The 16,479-nt window shown below is 46.7% G+C and overlaps 2 protein-coding genes and 1 pseudogene across 2 annotated transcripts; all 3 read right to left on the minus strand.

Moving 5' to 3' along the window:
- Nucleotides 1–2,068: 2,068 nt before the first annotated feature.
- LOC121676948 lies at nucleotides 2,069–2,454 on the minus strand (annotated as a pseudogene).
- A 1,327-nt stretch (nucleotides 2,455–3,781) lies between these two features.
- On the minus strand, nucleotides 3,782–8,430 carry LOC119802922 (sialic acid-binding Ig-like lectin 12). The gene is made up of 6 exons (XM_042054044.1): nucleotides 8,001–8,430; nucleotides 7,534–7,803; nucleotides 7,276–7,323; nucleotides 4,982–5,233; nucleotides 4,600–4,693; nucleotides 3,782–3,863 (listed from the first exon to the last, which is right to left on the minus strand). The coding sequence occupies exons 1-6, from the start codon at nucleotides 8,428–8,430 to the stop codon at nucleotides 3,782–3,784; spliced, it is 1,176 nt and encodes a 391-aa protein (XP_041909978.1).
- A 2,603-nt stretch (nucleotides 8,431–11,033) lies between these two features.
- Nucleotides 11,034–11,540, minus strand: LOC119802806 (peptidyl-prolyl cis-trans isomerase A-like). The gene has a single exon (XM_038313951.1). The coding sequence runs from the start codon at nucleotides 11,526–11,528 to the stop codon at nucleotides 11,034–11,036; it is 495 nt and encodes a 164-aa protein (XP_038169879.1). The 5' UTR covers nucleotides 11,529–11,540.
- Nucleotides 11,541–16,479: the final 4,939 nt, after the last annotated feature.

Below are 16,479 nucleotides of genomic sequence, written 5' to 3' on the forward strand. Positions count from 1 at the left end.
GCCTCCATGAAAATGTCACCCTGCTGTTGAAAGGACCAGTCTCTAGCAGTTCAGGACCTGAAGGGGGGCCAGAGTCAGAGGACTACTCAACTGACCTTTCTATCTGAGGGAGTAAAACTTAATCCTACAGGTGGAGAAAATGGAGAAACCACACACACACACACACACACACACACACACACAAAGGGTTTCATATTTCTTTTCAGATATCTTTTTTAAAAGTTGTTTTTATTGAGCTACATATTTTTCACTCCTCCCCTTTTTCTCTCCCCTCCCCTTCTACCCTCCCCTAAGATCCCCATGCTCCCAATTTACTCAGGAGATCTTGTCTTTTTCTACTTCCCATGTAGATTAGATCCATGTATATCTCTCTTAGGGTTCTCATTGTTGTCTAGGTTCTCTGGGGTTGTGAATTGTAGGCTGATTTTCTTTGCTTTATGTCTAAAAGCCACTTTATGAGTGAATATATTTTCTTTCTGTGTTTTGGTTACCTCCCTCAATACAATGTTTTCTAGATCCATCCATTTGCACTCAAAATTCAAGATGTCATTATTTTTTTTCTGCTGTGTAGTACTCCATTGTGTAAATGTACCACATTTTTCTTATCCATTCTTCAGTCGAGGAGCATTTAGGTTGTTTCCAGTTTCTGGATATGACAAATAATGCTGCTATGAACATAGTTGAGCACATGCCCTTGTGGAATGACTGAGCATCCTTTCGGGATATACCTAAAACTGGTATTGCTGGGTCTTGAAGTAGGATAGTTCCTAATTTTCTTAGAAATCACCATAGAGATCTCCAAAGGGGTTGTACCAGCTTGCATTCCCATCATCAATGGAGGAGTGTTCCCTAAAGTGTCCCCACAACCTCTCCAGCATAAGTTGTCATTGGTGTTTTTGATCTTGGCCATTTTTACAGGTGTAAGATGGAATCTCAGAGTTGTTTTGATTTGCATTTATCTGATGACTAAGGATGCTGAGCATTTCCTCAAGTGTCACTGCACCTCCTCCAGGAGGGCCCTTCCCCTTCACTACAGCTTTGGTCTAATGTTCCCTAAGGTTTGTATGTTTAAGACTGAGGTGGGTGTGATGGAATGTAGGGGGAGGGATTTGGTGCAGCAGAGGACATGTGCGCCTGAAATGGTTCGTGGGACCCTGGCTGATGCCTCTGTCTCTTCTGCCTCTCTGAGCTTTCATGGGGTGAACAGGCCTCCAACACGTGTTCCCTCCAGGGGTGAACAGGCCTCCAGCACGTGTTCCCTCCACCGTGGGCTGAGACAGCAAGGCCACAGCCCCATGGCAAGGCCAAGGACCATGAAACCCATGAAATCATGAGCCAAAAGCAACATTTCTCCTTGTGAACTGTTTTCCTCAGGCTTTTGGTGATAGTGACAGGCACATTCTCCTTCCAGCTGTCCAGACCCTACTGTGGCATGTTCTGAGCAGACCAGCCTTGGGATTCTGTGAGCATGAACCCCAGTCATGGCTCTGCCTCTATCAAAGGCTCTTGTTTCTTTTTTTCCATCAATAAGAAATTTACTTATTTTTTAAAAATCCAAATGTTGGTATTGTCCAGAAAATCGTAACCATTTTATTTATAGCTGCTATGAAGCTGACCTGTTGAAATGTGTTCACGCAAACATAATGCTTGCATTAATGCTTTGCATCATGCGTTTATATTAAAAATTCACACACAATGAAAATGAAAAAACCACCAGTACCTGATTTCTGTTCCTTTTTTTTCCACTTGCAAACATATACTTAGGTACCTTCTGATCCCCTGGAAAAAATATCTAACATTGAGAACTGCTGATAACAGGAAGAAGAGGGAAAAATTTTTGAGAATGTAATGTTTCCCCTCATAATGGATTCTTTTTTTGTTTTGTTTTTATTTTTGTTTTTGTTTTTCTTTGTTTGTTTGTTTGTTTTGTTTTTCGAGACAGGGTTTCTCTGCTGCTTTGGAGCCTGTCCTGGAACTAGCTCTTGTAGACCAGGCTGGCCTCGAACTCACAGAGATCCACCTGCCTCTGCCTCCCAAGTTCTGGGATTAAAGGCATGTGCCACCACTCTTAAGAGCATTCTCCACATACACGGCGTGCTAGCTAGGTATCTTTTGGCATAATTGTTACACGTTTGCCATGAATAGCACACAGGTTGGTATCTTCAAAAAGGCCTACCAGATAGGCCTCACTTGCCTCCCGCAAAGCACCAATAGCTGCACTCTGGAAGTGCAGATCTGTTTTGAAGTCCTGAGCAATTTCTCGCACCAGACGCTGGAAGGGGAACTTGTGAATCAAAAGTTCACTGTATTTCTAATAGCGTCTGATTTCACCGAGAGCCCGTCACAATGAGGTTTCTTCACCCCTCCAGTAGAGGGCGCACTCTTGCGAGTAGCTTTTGTAGCCAGTTGCTTCCTGGGTGCTTTATCACTGGTGGATTTTTTTTTTTTTCTCATTCAGTGAGGACAACATTTTTAAGCCCTAGTGACAGGAGCCTGTGGAATCCAACAACTGTTTGTTCTACTTTGTGGCCCGAGACAACAGAATGATATTTGCTGAAAGTAATACTGGAGCGACAGACTGAGGTTGATTGCTATAATCACATCCTGTGTATTAAACTGTTACATCTTAATTATTTATATAGCTCATTGGTCCAATAGCATAAAAATAGAGAACAGCATCTCGAAATTTATCTCATTTCATGTTCAGAGATAAAAGGGTTAACTATTCTTCCCATTATTTTCTGGAGGCAAGTCTTTGTTTAGAGTCTGATGGCAATCACACGCTGGTTGTTTCTGAAGCTATTGTATGAAGAGGATGCTGAAGGCCATCACTATACAGCATACAGCAACGTAAGGACTCTTGCGTTCACCATAGTGAGGCCGGTGCTGGTCCAGCCACATCACCCTTCCGGGCCGGGGCGGAAGAGGACCTCACTGGTGGATTTTTGGGCATTCTGCTTTGTACCAGCCACGGTATGGCCACCTCCTTACTTATTCCCTCCCCCTTTCTCCTTGGGCAGGAACTCGGCAAGCCAGAGGTGGCGCTGACCTTAGAGAACGGCATCAGACGGGGATGGCTGAGAACACAATTCGGCTCTTTTTTCTTACCATGCACTATAGATTAGCATCTCCCACTGCCCTCCCTCTGCCTCCCTCGGCTCTAAGTCTTCCTATGAGTACCACACTGCAGGCCAACTTCTGCCTCTGAGCCATTGCGCACACTCTTCCCCAGTTCATCTCCTTGAAGCATCTCTCTCCAACTGACTCGAAGAGGCGCCTTCCTCTCGCCCCGAGAGCTTTCCAGGCATCACTCAAGTGTCCCTGTCACCAGCTCCTCTCTGTCTGTACACTCACATCTCCTGTTGACAAGTCCCAGTTCACTGCATATTTTTATTCCTATCCTCATCTTTATATCAGTCAATCTTTGGTAACAGAAATGGAAGTGGTTCTGTGTCCTGAGGCATGCCGGGCACCCATGAAAATGGTCCATATGTAGTAATAAAAGTGTTCTGCACATGGCCTGAGATGCATGACAAGCACATTGCCTACCCAGAGTAATATGCAGCTAGGTGCTGGGATGCTCAGGTTAGGGAGAGGAGGGAGAGGTGGGGGAAGGGCTTTGAGGTGTGGAGACTCACAAATACACATTTTCCAATAAAGGGGGCTGGGAAGGCAGTGGGAGAAACTCATGACGGAGTGACTGGAGAAAACGGGAGGAGTCCAGCAGCACATGGACCATGCAAGGCCCCCGCTGCACGCCGTGATGTCTGCCCAGCTCCATCTATGGTAAAAGTTCAGGATTGCTCAGGAAGCGGAGGCAATGGGTGACAGTTGCATATGGAAGCTCATTCTGAGGGCAGTGTCTGGAACATGGAGATAGTGAATGAAGGGAATTCTGTGACTAGGAATATTTGGGAATCAGAGATGGTCAGAATCTCTGATTCAGGTAGAGAAATGGGTATGGGTGACCCAAGGTGAGGAGAGGGTGGGAGAGGGGAAGAGAGGGAGAAAGGGAGGGAAGCCAGGTGGTAGTTCATGGCATGAGGGTGGAGACAGCTCATGGTAGAGACCCACCGCTGTATCTGGGTACAGATAAGACCAGGAAAATCATGTGATTGGCAGGGACAAGGGTTTGAAATGGGATTGGGCAGCTGACCTGTGTCCATGATGAACCAGGCAGATTATTCTATGGCCATTAAAAAGGAGGATCCCAAAGAAAATGAGACAGATCTACTCCACTTACCCGAGGAACTAGCTGATGGTCATGTCTGAATTCTCCCTGTGCACTGTTGCCCTTGCTGTCTTCTTCCATGAGAGCTCACTCTGAGGGAAGAGACCAGGACCTTCTCAGAGAACACTCTGGCAGCCATCTCCCCTGTGTCCTAACTGAAGGCTGGATAGGTAACTGAGACAGAGACATGTACTATTCCCCCTTGTTGAAACCCACGTCTTCAAACGTGAGTGACAGTTGGGGTCACTGACCTACGTGGAGTTCTCACTGCCTTCAGTTCCCTTATCTGTCCCACACCCCAGACCACTTCTAGTACTGCAGTACTGAGACATCAGGTGATTGACGTCCTCCCTCGGGGTAGCACTCACCTGAGAATAATGAGGCACAGCCCAAGAAGCAGGACTTTAACAGCAGCCTCTACCACAGCCACCAGAAACACTTCTGCCAGCAGCCCTGATTTCCCTGCAGAAATGTGGTCAGTGCTAGCATTACGGGCTAACCACCACCCAAAGGCCTTTCTCTCTCAGTAGGATCAGTTCCTCGAAAGGCCCCTCATCTCTGAACTTAAGACCATATGATCCCAGGAGTACCCACTGTACACCCTGATCATCCAGACTCTGAACCTCAAGCACACGGGTGTGCATTGATGGGAGGCAGAGCAGGGCCCACTCTCTTCCCTTGCTGTTGAGTGACTAGGAACCCTGACCCTCCTGAAGGCGGGGGTCACATTAGCAGTCTCTTGACACTCACGCTTTAAAAACAGAGACATGTGCTGAGATCCGAGAACGTTCTGTGCGGTGCAGGTGAATTTCCCTTCATATCTCAGGTACTCTGGGGACAGTTCTAACATCCCAGGAGTTGAGGGCTGTATGGGACTCAGAATGACGCTTTCATGGACCCAGTTCAGCCTGGCAGGAGGGTTACTGTCAACAGTACAGGCCATATGAAGGGTCTCTCCTTCCAGCAAAGTTAGTGTGGAGCCATTTCTCAGGGCTGTGGATGCTGGAGAGGAAGAGACATGGAGTCATTAGTGACAAAGAAGTCAAGAGGAGAAAGAAGGTCACAGAAGGAGATGGGTAAAAGTTTGGTGTGGATACCTGTCCGTATGGATTCAGTGACACAGTACAGATGCAGGCAGTCCCTCTGATGAGTCCCACCCCACTCTTTCTCTCCCCACCCCCACTGTGTGTGTGTGTGTGTGTGTGTGAGAGAGAGAGAGAGAGAGAGAGAGAGAGAGAGAGAGAGAGAGAGAGAGAGAGAGAGAGAGAGAGAGAGAGAGATGGAGAATGTGGACAAGGAAGTCAGTCTTCAGAAGGTCAGATATGAAGTGTGGTGTGTGTGTGGGGGGGTGTTTCAATAAATTCACATGTGAAAATCATAACGTGTGTCTGGGTAGACCAATATGACTACAGAAAATTCCTTCTGCTTTCTACAAACTACTGCATTTCATGAAAAGGGATAAAGATAGTGTGAAATACATTTATAATTCATTTCAAAAGGAATTAGTGATTCCTTTTGGCCAAGATTAAATTATTTGAATAATTAAATAATAAAAGTGAATGACTCCGGAAATCTACATATAGAATATCTGTAGTAGTTCCAGGAATGAAACACAGTGACTGAGGTGGGCATGGTAGTGCAGAAAGGCCTGGGATCCCAGCTCTCAGAATCACAGCTCGGTGCTGGGCTGGGCTACATCACTGGTCTATAGAAAAACCTATCTGGACTATGCCATTAAGGTCTGAATTCACACAGGAAAAATGCTTATCAAATCACATGGAAGCTCTGGGGACATCATGGAAGAAGGGGAGGAAAGAAATAAGAGCAGGAGGGTCTCACGGATATAACACGGATGTTTCAAGCATGAACTGTGGCTACCTAAGCAAGACCTGCATTAGACTGAGCCCACCAACCTTCAGTTATGGGACGTGAGGGTTTCAGAAGGGCTACCCATCTCTGGGAAGTTAATGTTGCAGACAGACAATGGGGAGGACTGGAGAAGAAATTGTAGTCCTCACTAGTGTAGCCACTGATAAGTTTACCCTTGCTCAAATAATTAACTTCACCCCATGCTCATGCTGATAACTGGCCACAAACAAAAGACATGAAAGCAGGAGGGGCTTGATAAGAAGGGTTTCATTTGGGAGGAGAAAAGGATGAGAGAGGATAATGATGAGTAACACCAAAATTTGTGTGTGTGCGTGCGTGTGTGTATAAAATGTGTGTGTGGAAGAGCAAATAAAAACCACATAGGCATTTCCATTGTCATTCTCTATTGGTAAAGTTCACATGGTCGCACCCCAAGCACAGGAGGTGAGACTGTAGAAACACATGTTCTCACCCCACAGTGCTGGAAATACAATCTTGATGGAAAATATCCTACCCCTTCTCTCAACATTTGAATTGATTCCACTGACTAACACACATTTGTGAACATAGATTTACTGTGCATTTCTGTTGATATAATGAAATTAGTACCAGGGCTGCCTATTAATACAGGAAGCCACGGGAATCAGAGTTCATCCATATAAGATGGACCAAAGCCTTGAAGAACAAAAGCTATGTGAGCTCTTAGCATTTAGTTCCTTCGCAGACCTTCAGGTGGATAAATCTAGGCTCAACTCAGCTTATGTAGACAGTGATCACACCTTGAAGGGGACTGAGATGCTAGGGAGAGATCACCATGCATTCCGAATATTTACCCATATGCAAGTGTCTCTGTCCACAGTCACTCAAATCAAAACTATAGAGGAGGAAAGAGCTGAAACTGGAGGCTGATCCAGAAGGTGGGTGAGAAGGACCTATTATGTCTGTTTGGCTATGTTAATATTGCCCTGAGCTGCTGTGCTCAAGGTGAATGTACAGCTCTCCTGGGAGTGAGGGGGAATTGGAGGCAGATGCTCAAGTGGCCAATATAGAGTCATTGGGGAGAAGACACTGTCTCCCCATAAGGGATCGCTGTATCCAGAGTGAATTTAGCAGGGACAGGATTTGCCCTTTGTTGGACAGGCCCTGCATCCCCCATCTAAAATATTTTTACTTACCTGGACCAACTCCTTCGTAGATAATCATGGTTAGATTCCTTGGAGCATCTGAGAAAGGATGACACCGTAGACCCATTAGTGGAAAGGTTAGGCAGACACCCTTCCTCTGGCCTCAGGAGCTGCTAGGGACGGTGGAGTCTCAGGTCCTGACCTGCCCGCATCCATATTCAATAACTTGGTGTAAAAACCTTAATCTCACCCCCACTGTTCCTTTGGGCTTCTTCCTATCAAAGACACAGTGTCCCAGCCCAGCCTCACATGACACGTTGAGACGGATGGTCCTTCTTGTGGTCACACCAGCTCCAGGCAGGGTCACCTGACAAGTGAGGTTGGTACCATGGTCCCGGGTCTCGGGGGTGACAGTCAACACTGAGGAACCAGCGGTGTTGGTGCTCAAGAATGACACAGAGGAACCAGTCCAGGAGAAGGTGGGGGACCCACAGGCCCAAGGCGCAGAGCAGGTCAGGCTGCTGGGACGGCCAGCCTCCAGGGTCTCCGGGATAAGGATGTCAGGGGTGTTAGTGAGGTCTGGTGAGGAGAGGGGAGAAATGGAGGATCAGGATGGGGTGAGGGGCAGCTTCAGGGGAAGCCCCTGCTCTGATCCAGCTTCTCCCCTGAACCCTGATGCTCAGGACTCAGCTGCTCCCAGGACGGAGTCCTACCCCAGGCCTGCCCTGTGGCGCCCATGGCTTTCCCTGGTGGCTTCTCTGCAAGCCCCACCTGACCTGTCACTTGCAGAGTCATCATGTTCAGCTTATAACTAAACTTCGTTGGTCCTCTCTCCAGGCGAAAGAAGTATGTCCCCGTGTCATCCTTCCTGGTCTCTCTGATGTACAGGGAGCAGTTTTTCTTCAGTGGTACTCCAAGCAGGAAGAATCGGTTCCGGGTCCTAAGCAGTGCTTGCCGCCTTTGGTTATTTGTGGCCACTGGGAGATCCTGCTCTATATTGTCTCCATCCTGGAACCAGTATCCATAAAATGGGTCTGAGTTAGTCCATTCGTCCTTGAGGTAGGTGAAATTACAGGGTACAAGGACACACAGGCCCTCTTGCACCACCACGTTCCCTTCCACATCCAGGCTGTAACCCTCTTTGGAATCTTTCCCACCCTCTCCCTCCTTCATCCCCCAGAGCAGCAGCAGCAACAGCGGCAGCATGTCGAGCAGAAAGCTGCAGGGACACCACAAGTCTGACTCTCTGGGCTCTTCTCTGAGGAACTAAGAGATGCAAGATCTGGAGGAAGCCCTACCCGAAGCAGGGGTGAGGCCAGAACAGTGGCTGCCTTGGGAGGAGGAGCTTCGGACTCAGGCACTGCCAGGGCCCTTGGGCCATGAAGATCAGATACCCACCACCCAGATCTACTGCTGAGGCCAAAGAAGGCAACTGCCTCTTTCAAATTCACCTATACAGGGCCTGATCCTGTCTTCTTTCTCTGTACTAACCTTGGCATTTGAGTGACATTTCCTATCCAGTGAAAATGGATTTGCTTCATGCAGAGCCCCCAGAGCCTCCCCTGAGGCTGATGATACTGGTGGAGTTGGGGATGAATCTAGGGCATAGGGGAGAAGAGGGACTGGGAGAGGCAGACTGGGAAGCAACCAGCCTCTCCTCTTTCCCTTAGCAGTTTGCCATGGGCATACCCTCTGTACAGCGACCTGAGCTATGTTCCCAAAGCACCACTGTCCAGTGGGAGACGGATCCCAGGCCCCTGGAGCATCTCACAGCCTGAGCCTCAGTGGAGGAGCCAGAGATTGAGTGGACAACAGCTCCAAAGGGGTAGATGTGAGCATTCTTCCTACGGACACCCGCCAAGAGCTCTGGAGATGCAGCTCTCTCGTGGAGTGTCTGCTTCACATGTGCAGAGCTCTAGGCTCCACCTCCAGCACCACACAAACTGTTTGTAGTAGAATGTGCCTGCAGTCCCAGCATTTAGGAGTCGGAGGCAGGAGGATCAGGGCTCAGAGGCCAAACTCGGCTACATAGTGAATTTCAGCCCAGCCTTGATTTCAGCAGACCCTGTCTCAAAACATACAAACCAAACCAAGATAAACACAAAAAAAGCAAAAATCTAGGCCACAGGTGGAGTCTCACTCACAGGAGACCTGGGAAATGGAGGTTGCTGCACTGTACAATGGGACTTGTTAGAGAAGATTGTGAAATGGGAATCCAATATAACCAATCTAGCAGGAGAGGTTATTTTAGAGAGAAATCTTTGTACTCTCCATTTGGCTATCGGACTTTTTTGGAACAAAGAGCCCCCAAAGAATTAATATTTCCACAGATTCAATGCAATGCCCATCAAAATCCCTGCAAAATTCTTCAAAGACCTTGAGAGAATGGTACTCAACCTCACATGGAAAAGCAAAAAAACCAAGATAGCCAAAACAATCCTGTGCAATAAAAGAACTTCTGGAGGCATCACAATCCTTGGCTTCAACCTCTACTACAGAGCTACAGTACTGAAAACAGCCTGGTACTGGCATAAGAACAGACAGGAGGACCAATGGAACCTAATGGAAGACCTGGATATCAATCCACACATCCTCAAACACCTGATCTTCGACAAGGAAGCAAAAAATATCAAATGGAAAAAAGAAAGTATAATTAACAAGTGGTGCTGGCATAATTGGATATCAACATGTAGAAGAATGAAAATAGATCCATATCTATCACCTTGTACAAGACTCAAGTCCAAATGGATCAAAGATCTCAACATAAAGCCAACCACACTGAACCTGATAGAAGAGAAAGTGGGAAATACACTTAAACACATTGGCACAGGGAACCACTTCCTAAATATAACCCCAGCAGCACAGACACTGAGAGCAACGATTAATAAATGGGACCTCCTGAAACTGAAAAGCTTCTGTAAAGCAAAGGACATGGTCAACAAGACAAAAAGACAGCCTACAGAATGGGAAAAGATCTTCACTAACCCCACATAAGACAGAGGACTGATCTCCAAAATATACAAAGAACTCAAGAAATTGGACATCAAAAGATCACATAATCCAATAAAAGAAATTGAGTACAGGCCTAAACAGAGAACTCTCAACAGAAGAATCTAAAATGGCTGAAAGACACTTAAGGAAATGTTCAACATCCTTAGTCATCAGAGAAATGCAAATCAAAACAACTCTGAGATTCCATCTTATACTTGAAAGAATGGCCAAGATCAAAAACACTGATGACAATTTATGCTGGAAAGGTTGTGGGGAAAAGGGAACACGTCTGCATTGCTGGTGGGAATGCAAGCTGGTACAACCCCTTTGGATGTCAGTGTGGCGATTTCTTAGAAAATGAGGAAACAACCTTCCTCAAGACCCAGTAATACCACTTTGGGGGTATATATCTAAAAGATGTTCAATTGTGCCACAAGGACATGTGCTCAACTATGTTCACAGCAGCTTTGTTTGTCATAGCCAGAAACTGGAAACCACCTAAATACTCCTCGACCAAAGGAAAATGTGGTACATTTACACAATGGAGTACTACACAGCAGAAAAAAAATAATGACATTTTGAATTTTGCAGGAAAATGGATGGAGCTAGAAACACTTTTCTTACTTAGTTTTTATTCATAATCATAAACTTAACTCTGCAATCCAGCTTGACTTGAAGGGGAATGGGGAAAATATGGAACCCGAAGAACTTCAGTGAGAGCAGAGATTACAGGGTACTGAGAGCAGATGGGGCTGGGGTGCTCTCCTGAGCTACAGAAGGAATGGTCTGGTGGGTAAGAAGCCCGCAAGTCAAAAGAATTAGAGTTGTCCACAGTCAGAAATGATGATCTTCTTGCTGGTCTTGCCATTCCTGGACCCAAAACTCTCCATGGCTTCCACAATGTTCACGCCTTCTTTCACCTTCCCAAAGACCACGTGTTTTCCATCCAGCCACTCAGTCTTGGTGGGGCAGATAAAAAACTGGGAACTGTTTGTGTTTGGTCCACCATTTGCCATGGACAAGATGCCAGGACCTGTATAGCTCAGGATGAAGTTCTCATCCTCAAAATTTTCTCCATAGATGAATCTGCAGCCAGTGCCATTATGGCGTGTGAAGTCATCACCCTGGCACACGAATCCTGGAATAATCCTGCGAAAGGAGAAATCCTTATATCCACATCCTTTCTCTCCAGTGCTCAGAGCACGAAAGTTTTCTGCTGTCTTTGGAACTGTGTCTGCAAATAGCTCGAAGGAGACGCCGCCCAAGGGCTCGCCATTGGCCGCGATGTCGAAGAACACGGTGGGGTTGACCATGGCTGTAGCAAGCGGCGAGAGGGGACATCGGCGTCTGCAAAGCATGAAAACATTATTTTGAATGAAGTAACCCAGAAACAGAAAGACAATTATCACATGTACTCACTCATAGGTGGTTTTTTAACATTAAAGCAAAGAAAGCAAGCCTACAAACCACAATCCCAGAGAATTTATAACAATGAGGACACTAAGAGAGACTTACATAGATCTAATCTACATGGAAGTAGAAAAAGACAAGATCTCCTGAGTAAATTGGGAGCACGGGGACCTTGGTGGAGGGTTGAAGTGGGGAGGGGAGAGACAGAGAGGGGAGTGGAGAAAAATGAAGAGCTCAATAAAAAAAGAATTAATATTTCCAAAGGACACCCATGTTAGGGTGACAGAAGAGCTAAAGTCCAGATGACACCTACAGGATGAACTCACCACCCAGAAGATCCACAGTTTTGACAATTTATTGGAACACCTTGTGGGGCAAACAAGGATGTGTCAATGATGGGCTAAGTACCATACCTCAACCAGGGCTGCTTAATCATATACACCTCTTGCCCTCTAATTACACCTAAACTTCTTATCAGGACCCTGAAGATGACTTGAGGGTCACTGAGCCTCTTTGTTTCTCTTCCCAGTGTAACCAAGTTATATTAAATCTCCCTCTTTCTTATGTTTTTATTTGGTTTATGGAGGGTGCGTGCAGCCAAGCCTGGTCTGTTAAAGCTATTAGTGTTCAAACTACGATAACACAGATATTTGGAAAAGGTAAAATTCCCTTCCTTTCTCCAGGATGGATTTCTTGTTGGAGTTGGAATTCAGGGTTACTCACATTAGGCAGATGCTCTACCCCTGAGCCACACCCCAGCCCCTCACTGGGGGATTCTAGGCAGGGGCTCCACCACTGAGCCATGCCCCAGCCCTTCATTGGGGTATTCTAGGTAGGGGCTCTGCCCCTGAGCCACATCCCAGCCCCTCACTGGGGGATTCTAGGCAGGGGCTCTACCATTGAGCCACACCCTAGCCTCTCACTGGGAGATTCTAGGCAAAGGCTCTACCCCTGAGCCACACCCCAGCCCCTCACTGGGGGATTCCAGACAGGTTCTCTACTGCTGAGTCATGACCACAGCCCACCATTACATATTTCTTCCTTGCTATTGTCTCTTACTGTCCCCTTGCTCCAGAGGACTACCTGTTTGCTCAGGGTCCCTACCATGGGTTCATGGGTTCATATGAACAGAGAAAGTGAAGTGAGGAACACCAGCCTTGCATTATCTACCCTCAGGGATGGCCAGCAATTCCTAGAAGACTGTGTTGAACTTGTGGTGCTCCCAAGGAGGAAGTGGAAATAATCCTAAGAGGTTGAGCCTCCTTCAGCTTGTATCAGTCTTCCTTGAAATATCTGAGATGGGGGGAATATATATATATTCTGGCTACCATCTTCAACTAACAATATCTCTCTCTGTCTCTCTGTCTCTCTGTCGCTCTCTCTCTCACACACACACACGAGAATGCACACACACCACTTTCTGCATTTTCAACTGACAGAAAACCTCCCCCCCACCATCTTTGCCCAAACACTTTTTCTCTTAGCAGAAATTGCAGCAACTCAGTGGTCAGAAGGGCTGGGCCATTGCCCCATGTGGTTCCCTGTTGCCTGAAGTTTGTAAAGAAGTCAGGACAGAAAGAGGATACTCCGAGAAGCTACATCCAAGAGAGGAGTTTACAACACACACAGCACAGAGAACCGAGAAGACCTGTGGTGTCATTTCCCCGTTTTCAGAAGTGCTAAGGTGGCATCTGTCCCCTCCAGAACACACGTGTTGAGACCCTTAGCCCCAAGGCTGTGGTGATAACATGTAGGTTCCTGTGTGTGGAGGGTGTGCTTGCCTGCGCATGCACATACAAACCCCAGAGCTCTGCTTTGGGCGTCTCCCTCATCACCTTACCTTCTGAGCAGGATCTGTAGCGGTCACTTTCAGTGGTCAATTTGGCACGATCTAAGCTCACTTAGAAGATGGGCCTCTGGTCATGCCTGGGGGGGAATTATCTTGATTATGGTAGTTACGATGGGAAGGCCTACTCACTGTGGGTGGTGCCAGTCCCTGGGTTGGGATCCTGGATTGTATGAAAAGGAGAAAGTGAGCCAAGCACCACCCTGCACTGCCCTCTGCTTCCTGACTGTGGTATGATGTAGCCAGCTGCTTCAAGCTCCTCCTGCCATGACTTCTCTACTGCAGCTGACTGTATCTTGAACTGTAAGCACACATAAATGTTTCTCCTTTAAGCTGCCTTCGTCAGGGTATTTTATCAACAGGAAGAAAGTACTAGGACAGACCCCCCTCCTGGCTGGTCAGTGAGCCCTGAGAGCTGCCTCGTTCTGCCTCCACACTCCAGACACACACACACACACACACACACACACACACACGCACACACACACACACACCTTGTTCTTATGTGGGAGCTGGGGATCTGAATTCAGATCTCCATGTTTGTGTCGCAAGTGCTTTACTGGGTCATCATCCTTCCAGTCCCATGGAGGTGCTTTATCTAGTGTGTCAGTCAGGGTTACTATTGCGGTGATGAAACACCATGACCAAAAGCAACACCATGACCAAAAGCAACACCATGACCAAAAGCAACACCATGACTAAAAGCAACACCATGACCAAAAGCAACTTGGGAAGGAAAGGGTTTATTTCACACACAGTTCTGTACAACAGTTCATCATCAAAATTAATAAGGGTCAGAATTCAGGCAGGGCCAGAACCTGGAGGCATGAACTAATGCAGAGGTCATAGAGGAGTGCTGCTTAATGACTTGCTTCCCAAAGCTTGATCACCCTAATTTCTTAGAGAATCTAGGACCATCAGCCCAGGCTGGTACCACCCACGAAGGGCTGGGCCTTCCCTCATCAATCAGTAATTACGAAAATGCTCTACAAGCTGGCCTACAGCCCCATCTTCTAAAACAAAATCCCTTCATTTTATTCACTGAAACTCCCTCCTCTCTAGACACAAGACTCTATCTTGTGTCAAGTTGACATAAAACTAGCCAACACATTTAGGAAGGGCTTAGGTCATGGGGATGGAGCCCTCACAAATTGGAATAATGCCCTTCATACAAGATACCCAAGGAAGGTTGTTTGCTTGTTCTACCACATGAGAAAATATTATTTGCGAAGACGAACATTCACCAGACATTGACTCTGCCACTGCACGGACTGACCCCTGCCCTATAAGGAACAAACGTCTGGTGTTCATGAGCAGTGTAAGACTTTAAGACTTTAAGCCATTTCTGACAATTCTGAATCCTCTCAGCCTCTGTGCCATAGTGCTTCCCCTCCTCCCCTGGGAACCAAGGACCTAACAGCTACACCTGCACGTAATCAGTTCCTGAACAATTACCCATATACGTATGTTTTGATTCAGTCCCCTGAGAAACGGGGTCAAAATGACCTCTTACCTCATCTGATCTGGCAACAACTCTCCAGCCAATTATTGGTAAAATCCTTTTCGAATAAGCCAATCACAATCCCCCTTGCTTCTATGGCCTTCTTTAAAAGTAGCCTGTACCAGCTAGTCGGGGTCTCTTGGCTTCCCGAATGCTGAGGGACCCTGTCATGACAGAATTAATAAAATCCTCATGCTTTTGCATCGGCTGTGGTGTGAGAGGTGGTCTCTGGGGGTGACTCCTCCTCGGTGTTTGGACGCTAGAGTCCAACAGCAGCACACCTGTGCTATCTCGCCTTCTGTGCAGGGACTGGGTTGTCCAGTTGCGTGCATTCTCTATATCATGCTCCATTCCCTCCTGTGCCAACTTTCGTCTGCTGATATCAATTTAATGCTTATGAATTATATCACCCGTGTCCCATGGTATGATGGATGAAATTTCATTCATTCATTCCATCCATTATTCATTCGCTCAGCCGATAGAGCACATTCATGTTGAGCCTCCAGGTCTCCAGCAAAGGCTGGTAAGGCAAATCTAATAGGCAATCACATCTTGGTGGGAAGCTGATATGCCCATGGAGGGGGTGGTTTGACAATGACCTCCAAGGGGAATGGCACTATTAGGAGTGTGCCTTGTTGGAGGAAATATGCCACTGTGGAGGTGGGCTGTGAGGTCTCATAAATGCTAAAGTCATGCCCTCAAGTGCCTCAGTTCACTTCCTGTTGCCTGCCAATCAATAGTTATTAACTCTCAGCTCCAGTATCTTGTCTGCCTGGGTCACACCTTAATGATAATGGACTGAACCTCGAAAACTGTAAGCTAACCCCATCAAATGTTTTCTTTATAAGAGATGTTTTTAACAAAATCTCGATTATTTGATTTTACAAATAAAGAGTTGTGAGCTGATGCTGGGGTGAAAGCCTGCTAGGTTAGAAAGGCAGAGAAAGCACCCAGCTGACTTCCTCACCTGGCATCCCAGAGGCCTTTTTCCTCTTACACCATCTCCAAACAACCTCCTCAAACTGAATGTCCCTCCCTTCTACTCCTGAGCACCGCTCTATCCATCCTCCTGACTCCCTCTTACTCTGACGTTTTTTCCCTATGTTCACTCCCTGTCAACTGGTTGCTTACCCTTCCTCTTGACCTATGGTTGATTTTATTTAATCCACTTGACACTACTCAAACAGAAGACTCTTGGAATAAAGTGTGTGCTAGGGCTGAGCCATACTACAACTAGGAACAGATTTTTTTTTTCCAGTAAATAATGCAATCTCGGGGTTGACAATGTGATCGAATATCCTGCAACAGCCATGGCCATAGAGTGTCTCTTCACAGCAGTAGAAACCCTTACTAGGACAGTACTGAGTCCTTGAATCCAAATCCAGCAAAGTCCCCGTCTCAAGTGCAACCTCTTGAAAGAACCCAGAGCAGAACCAAAAGTGGAGTGATCCAGATGCAGCCTTGCCGGTTTAAACCAGTTAAGAGACAAATAAGTTCTGATGTAGCC

The sequence above is a fragment of the Arvicola amphibius genome, chromosome 12, assembly GCF_903992535.2.
Source record: "Arvicola amphibius chromosome 12, mArvAmp1.2, whole genome shotgun sequence".
Taxonomy (NCBI): Eukaryota; Metazoa; Chordata; class Mammalia; order Rodentia; family Cricetidae; genus Arvicola; species Arvicola amphibius.

Bases quoted from the DNA above. Each gene is read 5' to 3' on its own strand.
- LOC119802922 (XM_042054044.1), bottom strand. From the start codon at position 8,430: ATGCTGCCGCTGTTGCTGCTGCTGCTCTGGGGGATGAAGGAGGGAGAG. The intron at 5,234-7,275 runs GTAAGTAAAAAT...CTTCCTCTCCAG, and splicing joins CTACGAAGGAGTTGGTCCAG to CATCCACAGCCCTGAGAAAT. The intron at 3,864-4,599 runs GTGAGTGCTACC...TCCATGTTCCAG, and splicing joins CTGTGCCTCATTATTCTCAG to ACACTGCCCTCAGAATGAGC.
- LOC119802806 (XM_038313951.1), bottom strand. From the start codon at position 11,528: ATGGTCAACCCCACCGTGTTCTTCGACATCGCGGCCAATGGCGAGCCC.